Here is a 21408-nt window from a genome sequence, read left to right as displayed (position 1 = left end):
CTGGGAGAAGGCAAGAAATGCAGAATCTTGGCCTTTAAAACTACCAAGTCAGAATCTGCATTTTAACAAGATGTCCGGCTGCCTCATTGCACGTTAAAGCTGGAGGAGGCCTGACGTCGAGGTGAAGAAGTCCAAGCTTCCGTGTGCTCTTGTCATGGGTCGAAGCAGTGAGGCTTTGGTTGCCCATTTCATCCACTCTCATGTAAAGATGTGCCTCCAAGACTCCAATGCCATCTACGCTTCCCTGGGGCAGAGTGAAGTCCTATGGACTAGAAATGACTCCGCCCCCTGTAGACATGCAGCACTATGCTAAGACTTTCTTCTTTTCATGATTAAAAAGCAGAGGCCAGGGGCGCCTGGGTGGCGCAGTCGGTTAAGCGTCCGACTTCAGCCAGGTCACGATCTCGCGGTCCGTGAGTTCGAGCCCCGCGTCGGGCTCTGGGCTGATGGCTCAGAGTCTGGAGCCTGTTTCTGATTCTGTGTCTCCCTCTCTCTCTGCCCCTTCCCTGTTCATGCTGTGTCTCTCTCTGTCCCAAAAATAAATAAAAAACGTTGAAAAAAAAAAAATTTAAAAAGCAGAGGCCAACAATCCCACGTATTTAAGAGATTAGTTGAAAGTTTTAAGTTAGACCTTTGATGCCTTGAGACTTTGCTAAATCCATGATTATTTTCATTTCTACTTGCCTGCTTTCACTGATCATCTGTTACACTGAATACACTGGTGCCAGAAATGCCAAATCAGGAAGTCACCACCCTGCTTGCCCTTAAGGAGTTGAAGCCCCTTGTGGCTCATTAGCCATTAGGATTCTCAGACGTGAGCTTGGCATCTCCTAAGAAAACCAATATATGGTCATGAGTCCATGCCAGGCAGGAAGGCTGCTCTCACATTTGGACTTTTGTCCTTACCAGCTTAGTTGTCACCAGGTGATTTCTCTTAATTAAGCACATCTCATAAAGTGAACCTGGTGGTTTTGGATGAAAGGTCTATTCTAAGTCCAGTGGGAAAGACTCCAGAGTCTTCCTGGAGCTTACTGTTGCATTTTCTCAGGAAGACAACGATGTCTGTACCTCCAGTACTGCCCTGTTTCAGAGGCTTTGGAAGGTAGTCTGGTCAGTTCCAGAATGTTAATAAACCAACCTCAGTGCCAAGAATTGGGTTTGCTAAAACAGACCCGGTTTTTAGGGAGACTGGCACATACCCGTCATCTCCTGTTTTTCAGAGATTTCTTAGAACAGCCAACAGTCTGTCTCTGCTACATTCCATCCCCTTGTATTCCCCCACTTTGGGGTGAGATTACAAAAAGAGTGTGTTTTGGGTTGGGGGCCCACTGTTAGCACACCACTCCGCCTCTGCATCGAATGACATCAACTTTCCACACCTTTCGAAAGATAACTAGTTCCATGGATTATTATATAGGAGGAAACTACATGAGTGTATTGGGATAATACTGAAGCACACGCGTAGAGAAAAACAGATGTTCTGTCTTTTAAAGCACACAAAATGATCGTATTTAGGCAAGTGTCAATTCCCTGTTATTGTGAAACTGTGTAAAGCTAAAAGGATTATACCCAAGTATACCCAAGGGTTGAGCAGCCACATAATTACCCATAAATTTTCAGGTACTGAACACCTGTTCTAGATCTTCCTATAGGCAATTAAGAAGGAAAATAGATGTCTGAAGAAGGTTTTTTCCTTAATCTATTGTTTTAATTTCCCAGTTGCTTCATCAGTAGCCGCCTCTCCAGGCTGTGAGGCTCCCCTCACCTATGTTGTGTTCTGATGATGTAATTTTGAGGTGAGAAAAGAGAAGAAAGCTAGTTTCAACGGGGAGACTAAAATGACCTCCAAACCTGGTTTCATTTGCATAATCTAAGTAGGTCATTAAGGATTTGGAATTGTCCTGAAGAAGATACAGGATGCTTCAGCGAATCTATACTTTTTTCTTTAGCCTTTAAGGGTTTCTCCGGGGAACCTTCCACAGTCAGCCCTGCCTTCCCTGAGTTGGCCTCCTCACCCTATTAGTATAATCAGCACTTTATCATTCTTCAGACTACTATCTACACACCAAAACCTTCCACCCACTCTTCTCTTGGTCCAAATAGCACCTGCCTAGATCTTAGCGTGGCCCAGTCTGGCACCGCCTTTTGTCCAAATGTCACCTCCAGGGAGGCTTCCCGAGCACTCTGTCTAAAGCATCCCTGCCCCATTAGTGCCATCTCTTACTTATTGTCTGGCTCCTCCACTAGAATACAAGTCCCATGAGAGCTGGGCTCTTGTCCAAATCGTTCGCACCTACACTCCTCATGCCTGGATAGCGCTTGGCACATAGTAGGTACCTTGTGAACATTTGTTGAGTGAAGGAATAAATGCCTTGTTACTCTATCTCAAATGAAGGTTTTTGAAGGGAAGTGCAGCCTGTTTAGAGACACCTCTGTGTTGCATTTAGCCCTATGCAGACACAGAAAGGGTTGAGATAATTTAAAGAAATATGCACAGCAGTTCTGAACCGGTAAGGTAGAGTTATGCTTCAGTGACTCGTCTTCCCAGAGTGGGATAAGCCATTGAAATTAGTCTTTAGGATCCCCTCTGATTAAAGTGGCTGACGTTGAAACAGAAAGCTTGAATCACCCAGGTGGAATGGCCCCATTAATTCTCTTAATTGGGCTATCGTTTCAATTTCATCTGAAATGTCAGGCTTAGAGGTTCATTTTTATCCAACAGTCCATCTAGACCAGTAAGCAACAGGACACCGGTGGTGGGGGAGCTGTAATCCAGATAATGCTAATACATTATTCATACCAGTTTGATTAATGGTCTTCTTTGAAATCTTATCTCCATCATCACAGACAGATATGTATTGATAACCTCTAAGCTTTCAGTGATGTGCTCAGTTGCGTAAGGCTCTGTCTTTAGCTTGGAGTCAGAATGCAATGTTGAGAATTTACAAACCACCCGGTGAGCTTGGAGAACTGTCTGCTAAGCCCCAAACACCATATCTGGTTATGAAATTGTAGAATAGCTGAGAAGTTTCAGAGAAGTGAAGTGACTTTCCCAGGACAGTCTAGCTTGTGAGTGGCAGAGCCAGGATTGGTTTTCATTTGGATTTTTTTCTGCCTTGCAATCTCAAGCTCTTTCATTGAATTTTGAGCACCTACTGTGCACAGTGTATTTGGCTAGATCCTTTTTTACTGCACACGTTATTACACAGCTACTGTTGCCTTACTATAATCTTCCTTAGGAGCAACCAAGATAAAACTCAGATTTAGAGAGAGTCAAGATGGTAGTGGTAGCAGTTCTTACTTACTATGTTGTTTTTCCAGAGCTTCTGAAAACCTTTTATGGCTCGCTCTTTGCTTAGCTATTAGCAGCCAGGCTCTTTTTTACGATGTTGAATCACTCCTTGGAAATTGAGTGACCATAGCTAAGTTACACCATATGCCTTCTTAATGAAAATTTCCTGGCTTTTGTTTAGAGCTCCTCAGAAGATCCAGCTAACACAAGGAAACATTATAGCCCAAGCCATCCTAGGTAATATCAATGTCAAGTACATACCTGGAGTAAACTCCAGAACACCCCTTCCTTTATTATTTCTTGAAATGTAATATCAACATTATTCATCCGGTACCACTCATCCTTTTTAAAACCAGATGATTTCTAAGACAGAAAGCTGTTCCCAAAGGACTAGCCTTAAACTAGAATTACCCTCCCATTCTTGAATCTCTTTTAGAAAGCAAGTCCTAAAGTTTGCTTCACAGCCAAGTGGAATTGGGGCTGGAAGATAAAGCTTTAACATTCTCAAGGCAAGTGTTTCAGATTAGAGCTGGCTTCTGTGCTCTGCCCTGTCACATGGTGTGGGTGTCATGCTAGAACCAGCTTCGTATCCATGTCAAGGATGGAATTTGGCTTTTGTGATATTTAAGTCAAATCTGGCCAAAGTGAAAATGTGACTGTCACCCTGACAGTCTGCCCTGGGAGGATTTGCAATGGGATTTAAAGGCTAAATGCAATGTCGGCTAAATCTTTCTGCTGTAGGAAGGGAGCACTGCATTCTCAGTGCATCACTACCTAGGAGTAGATTGGGAAATGAGAACCTCTTGTTTCCCTTGCAAAAAAGTGGGAATGTTTGACCATCATGTATTGTGTGTCATTTCCGACAGTATTTATTGGAAAACTGTTATTAACCGGCTAATCACATGTGGGGTTAAATGACAGAATATAAAATGTGTTCAAGGAGAGTATAATGTAGTATCTTTGATTCACTTATCAGGGATTCAGGAATATTGTTTTAAAGCAACTAACACTTGAGGATCTATTCCTTTCCAGTCTGACATTTTGTTGCAAGAAAGTTTTCTCCCTGGTTATCAAAGATTTGTTGAAAGGAACTGGCAAGATTCAGAAGGGAAACAGTCCCCCTACCAATAGCAACATCAACTAATGTCCACATTTACAGTTCCACCGTTTTCCAAATTATCTTTCAGTCAAAACACTAACTGAAAAAACATAGTAGAAATGATTTTCACATTAGTTTTTTATCGAAATCATTTACTTAGCCCTTAAGATGGCTGACTACATGTTGGGAACTAGGCCAAATAAAGGTAATCATTTTTTACATAGCAGACCTTCAGCTATCACATTCCTTATGAGTCTTCCTTCTTCATTTGAATAACCGTAGTACATTACGCTGTTCTTTTCTAAAACATGATTTCCAGACTTCTCACTTTCCTGGGTTCTCAAAATGGAGTCCTCACAGAGCTGTGCTTCTCAGACTGTCTACAATGAAAAACGATGATGACCAGGTCGACCAGTTGGTTTAATTTTCAGTGTGTTACCAATATGTGGTTGTACCATGTGAGACCATATAGCTCACCCCATATACAGCTTGCCACTTGAGTCCACAGTACCTGAACCGATAGACAATTTGGCCAATGAGACAAGCCTGCAAATCTTGTTCTTGGATATTATGACAATGTCCAAATGCTGTAATCGTTTCTAAACACTTCCCTCAATGCCTGCACTGACTTCCTCACAACCACACTTGGAAGCACATGTGAACTCTGATATCTTTTATGCTTAGATATTCACCTTGGTGGCTCAATTATTTGGAAAAAGCTATAACTCATATTACTGTTTTCAATTCTGTTAAAAGGAATATCACAACATTTATTGGCTCATTTTTCTTCCTATAACCTTTCCATTTCTCTCTCTCTGCTTTGGTTGCACATGGACCTGTTCCAAAACCATCTGGCTTCCACCATGATACATAGCACAGGGCTCTGTGGTAGTAGCATTTGGCTACAGTTGTGCATTTGGACCCAAACAAATCATCAGGAAATTCCGCTGATTTGCACTAACCTTGGGAAGGGCTAAAACAGAGAGAGTCTTTGCTCTTACCCAGACCCAAATGAAGAGTAACCTGAGACAGATGTGGGCATGTGTTTGAAACATAAGAGGAGGATGTGTGACTAACAATATATTTGAGGTATGCCATTTGGTTACTCCAAAGTATTTGGAAAGAATTGGCCCTTGTAGTTAAATAGTGACCCTTAAACTCACACTTCCCCCATTACTGTGCTTAAGTCCAGTTCTCAAAACATGAGAAATTTCCATCCAATTCAAGTATCAGAAATTAATGGGATTTCATTTAATGAAAATTTGCCATATTGCTAAAGCTATAATTAGAAGTCTAACATGTCAGTGTTCAGGAAATAAAGCCATCTTATTGGGGGGGGGCAGATGTACCCACTCTGCTATAAGCAATTTCTGGGACTTGAGGCACGTAAACACCCCTGCAGTAATTATTATACTCCCATTTCCTATTGGCTTTCTGTAGGCCAGGCATTGTGCTAAGAGCTCTGCATGCCTTCACCTCAATGAGTCTTGACCCTGCCTAAGGCAGCAGGGTGGCAATTCCTAGTGACGCTTAGATACAGCAACAAGTACATGACAAAGATACTAGAAGGAGGTGGATTTGAGATCTGAACACAGGTCAGCCTGTCTTCACAGCCCCAATTCTTTACCACCACATTATACTCCCATCTGTCAGCCAGAAATTCTGCAGAAACTAGTCAGATTGGGACAGTCGTCACTTAAAACTTTTTCACTGGTTCCCACGATGCTGAGATAAGATCAGAGCTCTTCACGCTGGCCTATGGGGTCCTAATCTGTCATAATAGGGTCATAATCCTATGAGGACCTAATCTGTCCTCATACCTGGCCATGCTCGGCCTGCCTCTCTCTCCCTTGCACACAGGGCTTTGGCATTACTGGCCCAGGACATTTGTACCTGCTATTCTTCAGCCTTGAAAATGTCCATGGTGTTGGTTACCCTGCCTTTCACAAGGGAGGGTTCAGGAAGTATCTGTTGTATAACTGCTTTGAGCTTTCCCACAAAAACAACTGCATCCTTACCCTCCAGGAAGAGTAGAGAGAGGAAGTGGTCCCCAGAGACCATGGTTTTGAAGTCCCATTCTCTCTGAGTGCCTTCATCCTCCTGGTTGGCAAGCAGTCAACAGTAAAAACCAGGCCAAGAGACCTGGTGGAGACCTTATCAGGCAGCCCTTCAAACAGGCCTGTGGCTTACTGCTGCAGAATGTCATCGGGGTAGTTGGCAGTGTGGGAGAGAAGGCAATGAGGCCTATTAATACTTGCAGAAAACCCAGAACTTCGTCCCAAGGCTCCAACAATTTTCAAAGTTCTGACTTCATTCTGAAGCGCAGACTAACTGGCATATACAGGGACGTTCCCAGTGCTCATGTGTCTCACATTTGGGCTCACTTTGCTTTTATCTTATTTAATTTGCGGTAATAGCGGCTGAAACTAATTTCTCGACTGTAAATATCACAGCTGTTGTGGAAAGCATTAATTGCGTGCTATCACGTTACCCTCCTTTCTTGGATCAATTTATGTGTAATCTGTTTGCAAGTTCTATTACTGTGAATGTTAAGGGAATGCAACGTGAAATAATCTAACCGAACACATTGGAAACATTTGTACTGAAATGGCTGGATGGTTTGGGCCTTTGGAAATATTCTCGTTTGTGGCAGACATTGAAAAAATGCTTTTTAAAAGCCCTACCCCAGAAGTCTTGACACTGAGTGAAATATAGGTAATTTTTCTTTTGGGGGATCAATAAAATAACTATTTTCAAAATGACTTTATATTGACTGAAAGGTCAGAAATGCCGTGGGCATTGATCCTGTGTCCATAATCACTTTTTGTTTAGTAAGTTAACCGCTCTACACACTCAAATACAAAGAAATCCAGTTCATCATTGAAACAAAATATTTTTTAAGCCTTTGACCCTTCCCAGCCCCCCCCCCCGCCCCCGCCTTCTGAGGCTCACTAGAAATGCCCTTTCTTTGTCTAGGAAGTGGACCTCTACAGAATGAACAGCCAGGACAAGCTGGGCCTCACAGTGTGCTACCGGACAGACGATGAAGAGGACATTGGGATTTATATAAGTGAGGTATGAAGGCTGAGTATTTCTAACTATCGTCTCAAGACCAGAGGAGGGTTTTTTTTTTTTTCTATTATATATTACCCAGCCTTACCTCTGGCTCATTGAGAAGTCTTTGGAAAGACACAAATGTCTTTGTCCCCTTCATCACACAGTCCTTGGAGTTACGTCTTTACGTGGAAGTTCAAATGTCAGCACATAAGGCAAAATTACCCTGGAGAAGCCTGCAAATCGGCCATAAAACGGAGCCGTTTACATGGTTTTGTGTGTTCAGCCCCAGGGGAAGAAGAGCAGATTCACATTTCCCTTCTCGTGTTCATTGAATGGGATGGTGGATGGAATCATTTACACTTTTTAAAGTATTTCTTTATCTCTTACTCTTTTTTTTTCCTTTTGGTTGAATGTGTATATAGTTGATTTCATGTAAGTTAAATGCATCTTCAAAGTACATAGATGGAAGCTATTTTGATCTTATTAGAGAAGACAATGCAAAGCCACTGCTGTCAGTATGGATCCCTTCCCATATACTCCCATGTCTGCAAGCACAGACACTCAACTGTGTGAGGAAATAAAACCTCTCTCTGTGGGAAGAACAAAGTGTTATGCTTACTAGGCTTAATAATTATTCCTTTGGATGTACTATGTTCACCAAGCTTAAGAAGGTCCTCTATGACTGAATTTGGAGGGATTTTTACCATACTTAATCCTGTCTCAATTATATTTTGTTTTTAAAGTTGTTTTCCAAAATTGAAGCATTTAGTACAATAATCAAGGCAATGGCTGATGATGAACAACATAGCGAAGGGTACCCTTGAACCTGTTCTGCATCACACTGTGGCTTTCATTTTTGTGAATGCAACACAAGTCAGCTGTGCCTCTCCATCCCTTAAGTCCCCAGGGTCTGCACACGCTGCCATGTAACAGGGATGCTATGCAAGCATCCGAGAGCACGCCCAGGAAAGGACTTGGAAACAGAGCGATCCATGCTGGTCTCTCCTTGCATGACACTAAGTCTTGTTTATTTCTCTACGTGTCTTAGTTCTCCATTCTGTGCTGACATATTCATTGTGTTCTTTCAGATTGACCCTAACAGTATCGCGGCCAAGGATGGGCGCATCCGAGAAGGAGATCGCATTATCCAGGTACGTCAGCTTCCAGCCAGCAGCTTCGTCCCCTGCCTGACAGTGGAGAGCACATTTTATGGGTTACGTCAATAGCTTTAGGGCTGAAGAGGTTAAAGAACCAGGATGACCAAATCAGATGTGGTATATAGTGAGGCCAGACAAGTTAAATGAATGAGTGAATCACAAGCCCCAGAAAGTAAGATGCACCAGGGAGTGGGGAGGCCTAGGACAAACGGGAGAGTGCCCCAGCACCTTACAGAAGGCGAACCTCATTTCCTTTCATTCTCTTTGGTCAAAGACCACCCAGCAGGGGCCCAGGTCAAGCCAGTAATTTTGGCCACTTGTGAACCAAAATAATTCTTGTTCTAAAATTTTTTTTGATGGTTTTTATTTTTGAGAGAGGGAGACACAGAATCTGAAGCAGGCTCCAGGCTGTGAGCTGTCAGCACAGAGCCCAACATGGGGCTCAAACCCACGAACAGCGAGATCATGACCTGAGCCGAAGTCCCATGTTTAACTGACTGAGCCACCCAGGCACCTCCTCCCTTTTATTTAAATTTAATTTTGGAGCACATGTGTCAAGGTTGGTCTTGCCCCGAAAACAGAAACATCTTGGGCAAATTTAGTAAAATAGATGGAGAAGCATTTTAAATTTCATGAGTTGAATGCCACCATACCATAGAATGGCTTCTATGGGTAGTTTCTTCACCAGGACCCCGAATGCTCTTTGGACTCAAAATGAGACTGGCTTGTTTCAACAGCAGTCTGTTTTAATCTCACAGAAATTGAGATTCTTTGCCACAGGGCTTAGTGTCTGCCTCTTCTCAGTCACGCCATCTCATTTCTAAGCCACCATGTTTATATCTGCCATTACACCCCTCACCACGAGTAATTTTTATTTTCTTCTTCCACTGCTTATTCTACATTTCCTCAGACTTCATCCCAAACCTCAGCTGCTTAAGAACCCTTTCCTGGTAGAGTAACCCAGACCTTGATTCCTAAGTGTGCTGATGCACCTGCAGTCCTGTGTTTGGGGATGCTGTAGCTTTCCATTAGCCTTCACTACGGGGCATGGAAGTACTGGGTTCTGGAAATGGCCCTGCCTGTCTCCACTGGTAACTGGGTTCAGTCACCCCTTTGCTGCCTCCTGGTTCCCTGGCATAAGGAGTTGAGTGGCAGGCTCACCTTCCTGTTCAATGGGACCATCCCTGTGCCCCCTGGAGGAATCCTCTGCCTTGGGACTGACACCTCCATACCAGGTGTGAGAGAGTCCCCCTCACTAGACTTTCCGTCCCACCTAAAAAAGGTTCAAGTACCAAACGGGCACCCAAAACACCACATGTAATGCCATTTCCTTATGTGCCTTCTTCCCCTTCTGTAATGGTCACATCACACCTGCTGCTGCTTTTTCTCCCATATTCTCTGAAAAGATCTGTAATAATGAGTGTCTGTAATAATTCCCTTTCGGTTCCTGCCTGAGTATTCTGTCTGATGAAATTGCTCAGCTGTTCCCTCTTCACAACATGGTGATTTTTCTCAGTCTGCCTTCTGGAGTCTCAGCGACTTCTGTTCACGGAGCTTCCACATTAGTAGCCTTGTACACCTGTCACAGTGACAGACTAGTCTGAGCAGGGCCTTTCCTTCTGAAAATGAGCATCCTTTTCAAGCTCTGTGGAAGTTCTGTGTTCCAGCTGTGACTGGGTGACACGGCCGCCTGGAACAGTATGGAATGATTTTGGGTGAACTAATTATGCTGTTGTCCACCCCTCCGATGCCTCATCACTTTTTCTCTCTTTTTTTTTTTTAAAGATTAATGGGATAGAGGTGCAGAACCGTGAAGAGGCTGTGGCTCTTCTAACCAGTGAAGAAAACAAGAACTTTTCTTTGCTGATTGCAAGGCCTGAACTCCAGGTGAGTCAACTTGCTGCCAATGAAGCAGGGTCTGTATTTCTTAAATTATTTTTTTATTTGGATCTCCTTCATTTTATTAAATCTTTAATATACAAAGTTGAAGTCCGTGGCATACTGAGAATTTGGGTTTCTTTTTTTTTTTTTAATATGCAATTTATTGTCAAATTGGTTTCCATACAACACTTTATTTTTGAGACATAGAGCATGAGCAGGGGAGGGGCAGAGAGAGGGAGACACAGAACCCCAAGCAGGCTCCGAGCCGTCAGCCCAGAGCCCTACGTGGAGCTCAAACTCACAGACTGTGAGATCATCACCTGAGCTGACCTGCAACCAACTGAGCCACCGAGGCGCCCTGGGTCTGTGTTTCTAAAACCAAAAACCCAAGTCTGTTGGCCCTATGGACCACTGCCCAAGCATTCAGTTTGAATTTGAAGGCACTATGTACCCTGAAATAGCAGTCTCATTTGATGTGACCTAAAATCCACTGTGTAAGGAGACCCCTGACATGCAGCCTGGCATTTATACTACAGGCCCAGCAGGCTCATTAGCATGGGAATGGGAATGAAGGAGAAAAGAAGGAAATATAATGGAATGGAAAACATAGCCGGGGTCATAACCATCAAGATGTTTGAGTTTCTAAAGTTTGACAAATGTTTCAGCCTAGATCCACTGTGTGGACCTCAATTCTAACCCAAGAGCGGAGGGAACCTACCACATGATGGCTGTGGTCAGTAACACTGCATAGCTACTACAACTTGGCTGAGAGTTTGGATAGTCTCATCACACGAAAAAAGTAGCTGTGTGAGGAAATGCTATGTTATTAGGTGGATTGTAGGAATCATTCCACTACATTTATGTATATTAAATCATGATGTACATCTTACACATAAAATACAACTTTTATTTTATAAAACTAAAGAACCATTCTTGTTTTCTTTCTTTTTCTCAAAAAGCCAAATAATAAATATGTTTGGCTTTGGGGGCCATATAGTCTCCAGTGCAATTGCTAGACTCTGCCACTGGAGCACAGAAGTGGCCACAAACAGCAGGCCACATTCAGCCCACGGGCTGTAAGATCTCAGCTCCCTGAAGAGTCTGTGCTAGGAAGATCCTGGCCTAAAAACGAGTGATGAGCCTTGCCCCAGGCAGCTAGTTTTAGCACACCTATTTTCTGTGTCAAAAAGAACTCTTCCCACACCACAACTAGACACTCTTCAGGGCCTGCTAACCTTGTGTGTAGGCCAGGAGACAGGGCTGGCCCGACCTGACCCCCGAACACAGGGGGCCTGCTCCACTGATGGTAGCTGCTAGGGATACAAGGGTGTCACCCTGCAAAAATAAAACCATGGACACCAGAGACTTGGCCAGACATGGTGTAGGGTGGAAGGTCTCTTTCACGTGAAAGAGGCCAGTTTTCTGATGGATAGCAAACCAACAGGCACATTGCACTTTGATGACTCCTGCAAGAGGGAGCCCGAGAGGGAGCCTTCTCCCCTTCTCCCAGGGTAATATCCTTGCTTTTAAAAATAAGTAAAATGAAAACAAAAGGGATCTTTTATGAGGCCTGTGGTGGCTGTTGCTTCTTCTCTGCAGCTGGACGAGGGCTGGATGGACGACGACAGAAACGACTTTCTGGACCACCTGCACATGGACATGCTTGAGGAGCAACACCAGCAGGCCATGCAGTTCACCGCCAGCATGCTGCAGCAGGTAAGGCCACGACCCCTCACCCCTCTGAGCGATGGCAAAATGTGCACCCTCCATCTCCCTCATGATGTGAAAGACCATCAGAAACCCACCGGCCCGGAAGGCAGCAAGAAAATGAAGTGCTTTTCTGTTTGCACACCAACAAAATGCAAGCTGATACTCTCACCGGCCAAGGGAGTGCAGCTTGGCTTTTAAAGCTAAGCAGTAATGGGAGGTACAGCTGACTTGCTGGCTGTTGGGAAAACACATGGGCGAGCTCTAAAGCAGGTCAGAAAACATGAAGTCATGTTTTCAAAAGTAGAGCAATTCCCTGGGTGTTGCCTGAGCTGCTTAGATTGTTTTAGCCCCCTTCTGTGGTCAGAGTCCTGATAAAGTACTAAGGCCCTGTAGGCTTCCTACTCTCCATGCACTGGGACCTTGAATGGCTAGGATCATTCACTGAGGTAAAGTGACTCTTCCCCTCCACTTAGACAGGAAAAGTGAGGATGAGAAGTGTAGGAGTTTAGCACCGGTCGATCTGGCCAGATCGTTGAACTAGTACTGATCCCATACGCTGCCCCTGAGCCTTAGAAATGCAGAGCCTGCCCTGTCTTGAAACCCTTGCCCTACAGGAAAGGTGGAACCTGGTAACCACGGACGGGGTCTCCCTCATTTTGGCTGTTTGTTCTTGTTCCAGAAGAAACATGAGGAAGACGGGGGAACCACAGACACCGCCACCATCCTGTCCAACCAGCACGAGAAGGACAGCGGCGTGGGACGGACAGACGAGAGCACACGCAACGATGAGAGCTCGGAGCAGGAGAACAACGCCGACGATGCCACCGCGTCATCCACCCCGCTGGCCGGGCAGAGGAAGCTCACTTGCAGCCAGGACACCCTGGGCAGCGGCGACCTGCCGTTTAGCAATGAGTCCTTCCTGTCTGCCGACTGCGCCGACGCCGACTACCTGGGCATCCCCGTGGACGAGTGCGAGCGCTTCCGGGAGCTCCTGGAGCTCAAGTGCCAGGCCAAGAACAGCAACCCCTACAGCCTCTACTACGCCAGTAGCCCCCTGGATGCCAGCAAGAGCGACCCCGAGAGCGTGGACAAAGAGCTGGAGCTGCTGAACGAGGAGCTGCGCAGCATCGAGCTGGAATGCCTGAGCATCGTGCGCGCGCACAAGATGCAGCAGCTCCGGGAGCAGTACCGCGAGTCCTGGATGCTGCACAACAGCGGCTTCCGCAACTACAACACCAGCATTGACGTCCGCAGGCACGAGCTGTCGGACATCACCGAGCTCCCGGAGAAATCCGACAAAGACAGCTCGAGCGCCTACAACACGGGGGAGAGCTGCCGGAGCACCCCGCTCACCTTGGAAATGTCCCCCGACAACTCCTTGAGGAGAGTGGCAGAGGGCAGCAGCGAGGGGGCCGTGGGGACCACAGAAGCTTACGGGCCGTCCCCAAAGAACCTGCTGGCCATCACCGAAGATCCCGAGGTGGGCAGCGCCAGCTACAGCCCCCCTCCTCCTCAAGAGCTGGGGACCAGCCAGGCCCCCGAGAACAGGGAGCGGAGGCCCAGCGACGACAGCGGGAGTCCCAGCCCCGGACCGAAGCTGGCCGGCTCGTACCTGTCCCCCTTCCCCCACTCGCCCTACAAACACGCCCACATCCCGGCGCACGCGCAGCACTACCAGAGCTACATGCAGCTGATCCAGCAGAAGTCGGCCGTGGAGTACGCGCAGAGCCAGATGAGCCTGGTGAGCATGTGCAAGGACCTGAACTCGGCCGGCCAGGCGGAAGCCAGGATGGAGTGGAAAGTGAAGGTCCGCAGCGACGGCACACGCTACATCACCAAGCGGCCGGTGCGGGACCGCCTGCTGCGGGAGCGCGCTCTCAAGATCCGCGAGGAACGCAGCGGCATGACCACCGACGACGACGCGGTGAGCGAGCTCAAGCTGGGGCGCTACTGGAGCAAAGAGGAGAGGAAGCAGCACGTGGTGAAGGCCAAGGAGCAGAGGCGCAGGCGCGAGTTCATGATGCAGAGCAGGCTGGATTGCCTGAAGGAGCAGCAAGCGGCCGACGACAGGAAGGAGATGAACATCCTTGAACTGAGCCACAAAAAGATGATGAAGAAGAGGAATAAAAAGATATTTGATAATTGGATGACAATCCAGGAACTCTTAACCCACGGCACAAAATCACCAGATGGCACGAGAGTATACAATTCCTTCTTATCCGTGACTACTGTATAATTTTCACTTCTGCGTCGTGTACATAAAAGAGAACGCTACCGTTGGGGTAGAAATTCCTGCCTCGTTCAATGCGGCAAGTTTTTGTATATAAGGTAAATACGGTCATCCTGTTTATAGTCCAGATTGGCCAGCTCTGCAACTAGCTCTATTTTAAGTGGAGAAAAACCACCCTTAACAAAGGCAATATTAACAAACAGAGCTTTTTTCAAATAGCAATTGTACTTTTTTACTTCCTACCTTTTACATAAAGTGTTTAAATTTCAAAAAGATCTTTTTATTAAGCATACTTTCACAGAATAATTTGTTTAAAACTATATTCATATAAAAAAGTTAAACATGCTTTTTTTTTTTTTCCTGCCGAAAACACAGATACAACTGCCAGTGTGTATTTTTAATGGAACTCTATTTTATAATGTTACTTTGTTGGATGTGTTTCATATGAGTGACCATTAATATATAATTTAGGTCAAGGCTTCAACTCAACACTACCAAACTGTGTGGTTAATGATTTAATATACATAACCAAACCAGCAGTGTTTAGAGTTGGGATACACATTTAAACATTTTTCTGGTTAAAGTTCCCAAGAGTGTGTAAAGGTTTTAACAGAAAGCAAAATATCATGCAGCTTTATGGAAGTTTAAAGCATGTTTGCAAATATTGCAGCCCAATGGAAGAATTTGCATGTACAGGAAAGTTGTGGATGGAGATGGTTTGTGGAATTTTAAGTGCTCATTGTAGTAAACCTTTGCTTTGTAGATTTGAAGGGACAGAGTTTTACAAGCAAGCTCATGAAATCATGATTAGTTAAACATTAAGTAAAATGAAGTTAAAATAAATTATTATTTTCTATTTGACATGTTTTGAAGTGATTCCTCATTTTTTTTTTGCAGTGGTGCTGATAAAATAAAAGCCTTTTTCAGTGTTTATTTTTTACTTCCATCACATTACCTACTTCCTTGCGAATGAATATATAAGTCAGATCATCCAATACCTGCATTTTGCCCAAAACCCAAAGACAGACGTGAAACAAATGTCTATCAGTGAAGTAAGAATAAGGCACCAAACTCACCATTTAATCCTCCATTTTGACTCCTGTCTTGCAGAAAGCCTCAACCTGGCCCATTTATCCTGTAGACAAGAATAAGTAGGAGCAAGTTTATCAATCAGGGTCATGTTTACAACGAAATCTCTTTGGTCTATTGCAACCATTACTGCCTGCCAGTAAAACACCTCTGGGTGGCTAGCCCCAACTTTCCATTTCTGCAAATTATCTGGTATTGCCACAGAATAACGTAAGTCACCAAAATGAGTGGGTTTCAAAACTGGTATGTGTTAAAATCCCAACAACCCCCAGGGTCTTAAATAATGAATCTGCTACAAATTGTTCCCTGGCTCTGGTGTTGACACCAATTGCAGCTATAATACCTACTGAAAAAAAATCAAGATAGGATTTGGAAGGGTGTCATTTTCATTTGCCATGATGTCTGACATCTGGTTTACTCCCTGATCTGGCCAAAAATGTGATTGAAATGACCAGGTGTGTAGGCATCTCATCTATTCCTCCCCTGTCCCCTACTTCAACCAAAATGTCGCCTTTGAGGCTAAAATCTTGAGACTAACTAGGAGTCAGTCACACTGGGCAACAGAACAATGTCATGAAGGTAAGACACTGAATTACTTAAGATGTCTGTTCATTGTCTCTTCCAGATTAGGCGCTGCAAAGGTAATTACATCTGCTACATTAATCAACCCTCCAAAGAGAAGTTTTTACAAAAGGGTGGGCTATTCGGGGCATGGTTTTCCTATATTCTCCCAAGTTCACCAGGCAACAGAACCGGACCCTCGGCTCCCAGAAGATTCGCATCTGTAGTACTCTCTTATCTCACAACCTTTCTTTCTAGTTCACGTTTCACAGACCATAAACACTGCTGTAAGACACATGGAAGTATGCAGGTTTCTGAGGGGAAGTAGCTTTCCTCCCCTTGTCTGTGCTCCCTCAAGGTCAGAAGCACGTATATGGCCACAACAACCAAGAGCTCCAGTCCAATCATGTGACACAAAAGTAGAGAAGTTTCTCACCAGAGCTTCCCACATGCCTCCAGATTTAGGAGTCAGCCAGTGCCACTTAAAAACAAGTCCAATTCTAGATCCTTCCATTACAACTTACTTGTAAAAATCATTCTATCATATAGGGGTACCTGGGTGGCTCAGTTGGTTAAGTGTCTGATTTCAGCTCAGGATCTCATAGTTCATGGGTTCAAGCCCCGCCTCGGGCTCTGTGCTGATAGCTTGGAGCCTGGAGCCTGCTTTGAATTCTGCGTCTCTCTCTCTTTGTGTTCTTCCCCCACTTGCTCACTCTCTCTCTCTCTCTCTCTCTCTCTCCCAAAAATAAAGATTAAATTAAAAAAAAAAATCATTCCATCGTATAAATACATTTGGTCACAATTTGCAATGTGACAGGTTTCCAAATCTAATTGAGCAAATCCACTCCAAAAAGAAATTCAAAGACAAATCAGAAATCATTTTATCCATGAGCAAGAGGCTCGAGGAGAAAAGTGGGGCTCATTTAATAAACAAATGGGAATTTGAATTTAGAACCAACCACCTATTCCCACAGCTGTTAGTGCCATGGCGACACAAGAGAGGTAGATATATACAGTTAATTCAGATGCATTCAACTCTGTGCCTTCAACCAAAAAATAAACACATTTTACCAGTGGATACCCTGGAGTGAGCATAAGCCAGGAGACATGAATCTGCCATTTCTTCAGTGAATTTGAGCTCCCAAGTGCCTTGTGGTACTGGCATTTCCCAGCCTGTGGTTGAGTTGAGGGATTTTCCTGAGTAATAGTGACAAGAGACAATTTAGAACTTCTGTTCTCACTGGTGTCAAAGCCTAGCTCCTGTGTCAACAGAAGTTCCTCTGGAACCAACAGACTTTTCTATTGCCCCAGCTGCTGATACTTTATTTCCCTGATTTCCTTGGCCAATGTGAGAATCTAACAGAAGCTATGGATTCTCTACACAGAAAAATAGACCTATAATAAGTAACATTGAGGGGTGCCTAGGTGGCTCAGTCAGGCATCTGACCTCAGCTCAGGCCATAATCTCATGGTCAGTGAGTTCAGTCCCCTCATCAGGCACTGTGCTGACAGCTCAGAGCCTGGAGCCTGGTTCAGATCCTGTGTCTCCCTCTCTCTGCCCCCCTCCCACTCACACTCTTCTCTCTCTCAAAAATGAATAAATGTTAAAAATTTTTTAATAAATTAACACTGATGAGTTGTGAATAATTTTAAAGGACTTATGTGCACCCTAAAGTCCATTCATGGGCCTCAAGATCTAAAAACCTAAACATTAGACCAACTAAACTAGACAATTCTATGGATTTCTTTTTCAAGCTGTTTTTAGTTGTACCTGATAGCACTGTTTGATTTGGATGCCCACTTTTGATGTCAAGGAATACATTTTTTTCCCCATTAGAACCATACTGCCTAAGGCAATTAAAACTCAAGAAACCACTAGCAACTATACTCTAACAGTCATTGTGCTCATGGTTATTCCTCTCATAGCTACATAAATTTCAGACTTACAAGACAGATTCCCACTTCTCCACGTGGATCAGTCACTCCATTGGCTGGAAGACTCAAATTTAAACAGTACTTCTAAAATACAAAGGGATGGGGCCTGTGGGTGGCTCAGTCCTTTAAGCATCGACTTCAGGTCAGGTCATGATGTCATGGCTCGTGAGCTTGCACCCCGCTTTGGGCTCTGTGCTGACAATGCAGACCCTGCATGGATTCTCTCTGCCCCTCTCTCACACCCTCTCTCTCAAAAACAAACAAATAAAAAAAACCCAAAGGGATAGAAATGAGAATTTATTAATGATTCACTGCTACATGGTTCAATACAGGAGGCCCTAGCCATATCTGGCTGTTGAACATTTAAAATATGGCTAACCTAAACTGAAATGTTTTGATAAAATGAATTTAAAAGACTACTAAAAAATTTAAAAAGGACATATTTCAATTTGTATGCATATTGAAATGGTAATATTTCACACGTGTTGGGTTAAATAAAATAATTTTAATTTCATCTTTAATGTGGCTCCTAGAAAAATTTTAATTACCTATGTGGCACATAATCTATTTCTATTGCATAGCACTGATAGAGATTATCAAGCATGAGTGTGCAAAACCACCATGTGATCTCACCAAAGGTGGGGCAGTTGTGCAAGGCAGATGGCCTTATCAACAGTTTAGACTCAGATTATGATGAAATTTGCCCAGTTGAGTGTAGGGATGTGATTTGAATTTGCAACCACCTGATGCCAAACCCTTCACCTGTCACCACGGTGCCTCCATCTGTTTCTCAAGAAGTACCTTGAAGTCTGTTCAAGTTATGTTATTACTTTTAATACGGTCATGACTGCAATAAAAGAAATTGCTTCAAAACGACAAGCATTTTGCTCGGTTCCCTTTGAGTTTTAAATTACAGAGTATTCTAACTCTCCTGGCAAGAACATATGACAGACAACACATAAAAATACAGGAATTTGGGGGCTCAAATTAAGCTTTTCATCTTTTAAATGAAAACAGGAGATCCCAAGTCGCAAGAATCACAAATGTGATGAGGTAGGACTACAGACGTTGCCTGGGGAATACTGGTTGGAGAACTAATTAGTATCATAAACTGAAGTATGAAAATTTACCAAATAATTATCTACTGGTAGCTTTAGAAGTAGGTTACAGGTCACTTGTTAGCAAAATTGCCCCAAACCAAGAAAGCAAACACAGTTGTACCATAAGCAAGTGTAACTCCCAGTTTTATCTGTCTCCTGATTGTTTGAAGCACATTAGGATTTCTGCCGAGCAGCAACTAATTAAAAAGAAATCACTAAAACCGAGATAATATGCAAGAATTCTCATGGCAAATGCTGTAGCCTTCAATTCTGATTAAATGTGAATTCCCTAAAGCAGGTACAAAACAAAGCATGGTTCTTTGGGTTTCATTCAGATGGGTTTTTCTGCTTAAATGATCCATTTTGTTTTAGCTTCCAGTTTCAACTGATCCTGAAAGAGCGTTGTCCAAGGGGGCCTGTGATTTGCCAGGAATGTGGTTTTGCCTTCCAATGGCAGAATGTTGACCTCAGTGTACTCAGCTACTTTTTAAAATGAAAAACGGGCCATTAACGACTCTTTCTTCAGTGAGGCTATTGTAGAGTTAAACTTGCTTACCTATTTGTTGAGTCTTGCCAAAGTCCTCACAAGCCAAATGAAACTGTCTAGACCTCAGTCTCTCAAAAATATATTAGGATCAGGTTGAATTGTGCATTTAGCTCTCTTCCCTTAGCTGCCACCCCGGACATTATAGGTTTGACTTAGCATTTTCAGCTCTGAGGAACAGTTGCCACCCTTGTGCTCTGGGAGATACATCAAAACACAGCATGGATTTCTTCAGTCAGTAGTTTTTTGTGCCTGCAGAGTTTAAGGCCACAGTGAGTTCTCATAAAGCTTTCTGTTGGGAAAGAAAAATCATAACCCAATCATCACAAAAATACTTGAAAAAATATGCCAGCATGGTTACAACAGGGGGTGGATAGAGAGCTAGTGCCACAGAATTCAAGGAAGGTTTCCCAAAAAAGTTATGGTTGAGCTGAAAGCCAATGGTTGGATGTGAGTTAACTAGGCAAAGAGAGTGGTTATATTCGAGGCAGAGGAAACAGCATATGCAAAGGCCCTGAGGTGGGAGAGACATGGCTTACTTGAAACAAAAAAACAAAAACACCCAAAGACAGCCAGTGTAGCTTATGCTCACAAAGCAGTGGAGAGAATGGTGGGTGCTAGGACTGGTGAGGTAGGAAAGAGCCAAACTCTCTGCATGACCATAAATAGCCATTCAATATGGCCAACATTTATTGAGCACCTAATGTGTGCTAGAAACTATGCCAAACGTTTATATGTGCTAACCTGCTTGAGCATAAAGAGCCTATGAGATGGGTAGGATTGTTATCCTTCTTTTGCAGGTGAGAAAACAAACAAGACTTAGGGAAGCTACTTGCTCAAAGCGAAAGAGCTAGTACACAACTAAGGGGAAAGGAAAAACCAATTCTTTCCAGCCATTCTTAATCACTGTGCTCAGAAATAGCATTTCCTTGACAGGGGGCCCATGGATTTTCACTCTGAGACAGGCTCATATTGCAGCAGATGCCAGACTGGCTTGTTTATGTCTTACTTAGCTCAAGCTTAAACAACAGAAATCTATTTCTCACACTTCTGGAGACTGAGTAGAAGTGTAAGACCAGGGTGCCAGCATGATCAGGTTTTGATGACAATTCTCTTTCCGGCTTGTGGCTTGGAGATGGCTATTTCTCCATTGTGGGGAGACAGGAAGCTCTGGTGTCTTTCTCTTCTTATAAGGACACTAATCCCATAATGGAGACCCCATCAGGACTTCGTCTAAACTTAATTACCTCCCAAAGGCCCAACTTCCATACGCCAGTACAATGGGGGTTAGGGCTTCAGGACACGAATTTGGGAGGCATACAAACATTTAGTCAGTAAGTATCTGCATAACCTGTGTTAATCATTTTGTGCCTTTCTCCAACGCAGGGATAAATCTGTCTATAACCCTGTTGCTTCCCACTTCTATGCTATTGCAGATGATAACTTTAACAAGGTTGGTCAATTGACTTCTGCAGAGTTAACCAAGGTGACCATTGGTAAGAACCCATCTCCCTACCCAGGCTTCTTTTTCCAGCACCTATCAAGAGCACACAGATCAGGAGCTAAGAAAGAGTAAGTTTCCACCTCCCTTCCTTCCCAGCTAAAGCTGTTCCTCTCAGGTATTACCACTATCCGGAGATAAAGAATCTGACCTGATGTAATGGTCCTAATGAGTGTAAAATGAAGAAGACAATTTAAGTAGTTTTAGGACTACACAGCTTCTCTGATTAGCCAGCCTCCTGAAACACCTCCC

The 21408-nt window shown here is 44.0% G+C and overlaps 1 protein-coding gene across 2 annotated transcripts in view; it reads left to right on the top strand.

The window, feature by feature from the left end:
• PDZRN3 (PDZ domain containing ring finger 3) overlaps positions 1-15287 on the top strand; it is a 241796-nt gene extending 226509 nt beyond the window's left edge. For both annotated transcript variants that reach the window (XM_045493565.1, XM_045493566.1), the window contains 5 exons: positions 7368-7466; positions 8537-8599; positions 10391-10492; positions 12086-12202; positions 12876-15287. In XM_045493565.1, the coding sequence (XP_045349521.1) occupies positions 7368-7466; positions 8537-8599; positions 10391-10492; positions 12086-12202; positions 12876-14432 (1938 nt within the window). In that variant the 3' untranslated portion in view covers positions 14433-15287. The remainder of the gene's footprint in view (positions 1-7367; positions 7467-8536; positions 8600-10390; positions 10493-12085; positions 12203-12875) is intronic.
• Positions 15288-21408: the final 6121 nt, after the last annotated feature.

The sequence above is a fragment of the Leopardus geoffroyi genome, chromosome A2 (assembly GCF_018350155.1).
Source record: "Leopardus geoffroyi isolate Oge1 chromosome A2, O.geoffroyi_Oge1_pat1.0, whole genome shotgun sequence".
Taxonomy (NCBI): domain Eukaryota; kingdom Metazoa; phylum Chordata; class Mammalia; order Carnivora; family Felidae; genus Leopardus; species Leopardus geoffroyi.
Note: the sequence above shows the minus strand (reverse complement) of the source record. Positions and strands in the feature narration are given on the sequence as shown.